General features: G+C 29.1%; 1 protein-coding gene across 1 annotated transcript; it reads right to left on the bottom strand.

The window, feature by feature from the left end:
- Window positions 1–4,453: 4,453 nt before the first annotated feature.
- On the bottom strand, window positions 4,454–5,244 carry LOC110103227. Its single transcript, XM_020831840.2, has one exon. The coding sequence runs from the start codon at window positions 5,168–5,170 to the stop codon at window positions 4,598–4,600; it is 573 nt and encodes a 190-aa protein (XP_020687499.1). The 5' UTR covers window positions 5,171–5,244; the 3' UTR covers window positions 4,454–4,597.
- Between the last annotated feature and the right edge of the window lie 231 nt (window positions 5,245–5,475).

Raw genomic sequence — 5,475 nt, forward strand, 5'->3', positions numbered from 1 at the left:
AATACTTGAAAATGGCACAAATTGAATAATCACTATTATAAATATCATATTACTATGACATCAACAAATATCTATTATAAATAAAGATACATTAAATTTGCATCCTCCTTTTAATATTACCTATATTTTTTTTCAAAATCAAATATTTTTATGGTTTATATTGCAGGGAAAAATACCTTTATACTGTAAATAAAAAAATATTAAATTCAAAAATAATAAATAATATTTAAATACTATGAAAATAAAATTTATTCTTCGAGTTTATAAAATAAATTTTGAATTGATTTTGATTCTCTCAACTCTATTTTATTCCAAAAAAAAAAAATTTTGAATATCATTTAATTTAAAAAATCTATTGGCGACATTTTTTTCAATATCATTACTTTATTGATTCGCTACAACGCAATTCATAATTTCCTCATTTCCTACTTATCACTCGTACAAACCAATCTTTAACCTGACCGGACCACAAGTCCACTACCCACCCAACTCTTAACCATTCTGCAAACCCGAGTTACTTTCTCTAGTTTCCAACCTAAATATCGCGTGTTTAATAGTCTAAAATAGAATATCGCGATATGTTGCGCGTTTAATTGCTAAAATAGAATATCTCGATATATTAGTACAGCAAACAGAGATTTCGTTGCAACGAGATATCTGGCTGAAGCAGCATCGGCTGTGAGCTATTTTTTAACAGAGAAAATGATATATACCGATTATTTTAACAAAGAATTTCTCACGTTAAATAGAGAGATATTGAAATACGAGATTTATAGAAACGATGCCCTCAGGGTGAGTCAATATGGGGCATCGTTTTCTTTAGACAAATAATGGACCTAGTTTATCACAGAAATCAAAAAAATTATAACCGTTGGCTTTGAACTTTATACTAATGAATTTATTAAAATTTGAATATAAATATTAAATTATTGAGTTCTTAAGATAAAGGAAATGTAAAAAACAATTATTTAAAATATAGATTAAAGTTATCTAAAAATAATTTAATGACTTTTGGTAAAGATATTTGGCCATATTTTATTCTATTAAAAATTATGATAGAAATTTATTTCATGGGTCTTTGTCGGTATCTTACCATGTGGATCTTATATCATGACACGACACGTGACAGTAGTTAAACCATTTTATAAAAACATTTATTTATATCTTTATTTTTTTAATGCAATCGAGAATCTTCTATTTTATATAAATTTCATTAAATTTAAATATTATCTTAAATAAAAATTTATGATCCATACAATATATATATATATATATGAAAATATATCATTTATTTTTTTATTTTATATAATTGATTATTTTTAATATTATTTAAAATTTTGAGTCTTATATAAATAAATATAAAAATTTAGCTTTTATATTTTTATATAAATACATAAACTTTTGTAATATGTATGAAAATTTTCTTTGTTTTAAGGGCTTAAAGACCCCTTTAAATTTCTTTAATATATATGTATGCCTTTACTGATAGTTATTTCTAATTTATATTGATTAAAATTAATCTTGTATCCCCTACAAATAATAAAAGTAATTTAATTACAATAATTGAGAGATATTTTGAGCTCCCCCATTGCCGGTCAGTATATTGGTATTTAAACTTAAACTCTATTTGGATGAAGGCAAAACTCTATTTGGTATTAGTTTTATTTTATTCAGCAAACTTATTTTATTTAAGAAAATAATTAAATATAATATTTTTCCTTTATACAAAATCGTGTATTTTATTAAATTTTTATTATATATTGCATTAATGTATGAGATATTATAATATAGAAGATTTATAAACATTCAAAAGAACTCTAATATATTTAGATCTCTAATATGTATATCTTCATAACTCTTGACATTATCTAAAACATTATTACTCTTGATATTACATAAGTCAGTCTAGCTATACAAGTATCTAAAACTTTTTATTTACGTCATTGCCTAGGTACATTCTACTTTGTAGGAATATAAAAGAATAGTTTATATAATGAAATTGTATAATGTTGTGTGACTATATTCAAGTAAATATAAAATTGCCTAAGAGCCTATTTCATACATGCACCAAAAGAAATAATATTCAGAGTGCAAAAAGTAAACATAGAAAACTGGAGTACCATTTAGGTAAGCAACTACAAGAAAAAGAAACCAAACCATCGGCCTAGTCTAAGCTAGAGTTGGTTGTCCTATCTAATCATCTAAGTGTGTACATATAAAGATGTGTGGCTTTGATAGGTCCTATGATTTAGTGGTTTGAAATTGTCTACAATTGAGTTGTTTGTTTAAGGTCATTTAAATATTGGTTTTAATTCCAATGTTCTGTGTTTTAAAAATTTTGAGTTTTTTTTAAAAGCTGGCTTTTAAATTTTGGAGTCGTTTACCTTAGGTTTTAAAGAACGTTGCACTCAATGACTTCCAAGTGCAAGAAGTCGTTTATTAGCGAGTCCTAGGTGTATATTTATAATGTTATCTTATCAATACTCCAAAATTGGGGTAGATCTATCACACATAGTCCTTTATTTTTATTAAAAAATTTAGTCTTTCAAAGCTTTCAATCCAACACATTTTTTACTTTCTAAAATGCGTAAAGCACAAGAGTATATAAGTTTCAATTTCTTAGTTCTCTATTACTGATTTATCAATGGTAATTAAGGTTGAATAGTAACTATGTTTAATAATCCAAGGTTGTGAGGTTTATATATTATAATTAAAATAAGAATTAAGAAGCCCAACTAGAAAAATAAACATATGAAGGGATCTATAAGGTAAACATTCTCCAAAATGTCATCAAAGGCTTTCAAAAATTCAAAAAAAAATTACCAACGATGAAACTTGCAGCTCTAAGGATTCGTTTGAGACGGCTTTCTTGTTGTTTTTTAAACAGCTTTTTAATAAAAAAAAAATTAAATGTTTTACTAAATTGTTTATTTCAGAAGCGATAAAATAAAAAAGACATTCCAAACAAAGCCCAAATATGCTTTTCTAGTATAAAAAACTTTGGCTAAAGGCCAAGGCTGGGTGAACACTATTATGCAAAAGAAAGTAAGCGCTTATTACTGCATGATCAGGGTTGCTTCTTTGATGGATTTGCTATGTTTAGGCGTGGAACCACCTACAAAGGAGAAAGGAAGCCAACAGAAGTTGGTATGGAGTTAACAACGTACGATAAGCTTCCAGGTTTCGCAAAGCCAAAGAAAGAGTTGCGATGGGAGATAACGAGATTGGAGTTCGCGTAAAATTTGAGAGACAATGAACTTAACGGAGTTACTTGTCATCCAAGGCAAATGGTTACGGGCTTACGGCAGTGAACGGAGCTGCATATCTCATTAATTAGAGATTTTAAGGACGCATAGTAAAAAATTCCTTAAAAAAAATAGATAAAATTTTAATTTTTATACCAATCTTCAAAAGAATTATTTTTTCATAATAATTTATAACTAAATTTATAAAAAAAACTACAGCCACCTTAAACCTTACTCTTAGACACTGTAGTTTTAAGAACTTATCTTTATTAAAAGTTTTATATGTTGTTTAGTATCATATTTAAATTTTACTTTAATGAGACCAATTAAAGATATAATATTTTAGTAAAAAATAGAAACAAAATTTTATACACAATTGTTTTAAAAGTTAATTTTAATAATCTTTTATTATATTAATCTTCTCTTCTATTCTTAAAGTCGCCACTAAAATTTTTTGTACTTGATTTTTTAAGAAATTACCTCTTCATATTTATTTACTCTTTTACGAGTTAATTATAGTATTCATTAAAGGTTTCAAAAATCTAAAACTAAAATCATGTTACCTTAATTTTTCAAAAATAAAAAAATATCAACACCATAAATTTTCATTAAATCAATATATTATTAAGAGAAAACTTCTTCAAAATTTGTTTCTAAATTTTTTGCTATATACCTATCTTAAGAACTCATTGTTAATTTGCTATTAAAGAGGACGGCCTCCCTTTTTGGATATATAAAAAATATAAAAATGAGCATTTTCATCATATATTTAAGAAAAAAAATTATAATTGAAAATAATAATCTATTTAAAATAATCACAATTTAAGTGGTTTCAAATGAAAAACCTTGAATTAGATTCCCATGTCTAAAATGTTCCAAATAAAAATGTTAATCAAATTTGGTTAGACAAGTTGTAAAGTCCATACTGATATATTATTAAAGTAATTCACAACTGTAATAATAATAATAATAATAATAATAATAATAATAATAATAATAGTAGAAGACCTTTTCACGATACAGCGAACGCTAATTAAAACGTTCTTCACGACTCCCATAAAAGGCCTACCGTATTAATTTATTATTTAATCTTTATTAAACGCACTACTAATATTTTAAAAAAATAATTATCATTAACATTTAGTTGTTGTATGGAAATATATTTTTTATTTTTTAATTTGGATGGCGGAGAAAGGCAGAAAATGATAGATGTTAACATCAACCAGGCTTCCACGGCTAATTGTCATTCCAACTTTCCCTTTAAAGTTCATCATTTTCTAAAATTTACACATATGACCCTGTCACGAAAAAAGAAACCTAAAGAAAAGAAAAAAAGGTTGCCGGCGAATCCACTAAACCGCTGGCAAGGACTCCGACCGCCATGACAGATCAGAAAGATCCGTCGGCGGGTAAAACTCATCGGCGTAACCGAACAAATCCCCACCCAAAACGCCGACATCCTCGCCGGCTACTGAATCACTTTCATCCGGTCGAAAGGCAGAGTATTCAAACCCATCATAACACTCGGGCAAGTCGTCTGCGAAACCCCAGATCTGTCCAAATCCAGCATCTACTTCTGCGCAGTCCCTTACCTCCAACCCACCGTCCTCCTCCGACGAGGCTACTGTCGGTGGGAGGCCGAGCTCATCGTCTGAAGCCTCAAAAAGGTACCCTAGATCTGGCTGTTGCGCATCGCCAGAATCTAAGGGTACCTCGGAAGGCGGTGGGTCTATAGGGGAAGGTAAGCCTATCTCTTCTTCAAGACTCTTCATAACGGAGGCGAGGCCATCCTCGCTTCCGGCATCAGTGTCATCATCAAATATGTCGAGAATAAGATCCGACCGGAGCCGTTTTTCCTCCGGGGAGCTCAACAACTCGTCATAATCCTCTCGCTCTCTCTTGTTACTTGTTGGAATCTCTTCCATGAGAGGAAGAAAATTGATGAGTGGGCTCAGAGAGATAAAAGAAAAAACGTAGGGGTGTTTTTGGACAGGTGACACGGCTGGGGTCGTGATTATATAGGGTGAGGATTTGGGTGAAGATTTTTAAAATATATTAAAAAGAAATAAAAGATAAGGGAGGAAATGAAAGGTGGGTGGGGTCAAGAAAGGGCGCGTGTAGTTAAGGAATGCACCATCACGGGCGCCTTCTCGCTTTTTCTAACTTTTTTTAAAATTCTTTTGAATTTCGTATATTTTCCAATTTTATAATTGATTTATTATTTATTTTC

This window comes from Dendrobium catenatum, unplaced genomic scaffold (assembly GCF_001605985.2).
Source record: "Dendrobium catenatum unplaced genomic scaffold, ASM160598v2 fragScaff_scaffold_1117, whole genome shotgun sequence".
In the NCBI taxonomy this organism is placed as follows: domain Eukaryota; kingdom Viridiplantae; phylum Streptophyta; class Magnoliopsida; order Asparagales; family Orchidaceae; genus Dendrobium; species Dendrobium catenatum.

Excerpts from the sequence above, each read along its gene's own strand:
- LOC110103227 (XM_020831840.2), bottom strand. The coding sequence starts at position 5,170 with ATGGAAGAGATTCCAACAAGTAACAAGAGAGAGCGAGAGGATTATGAC.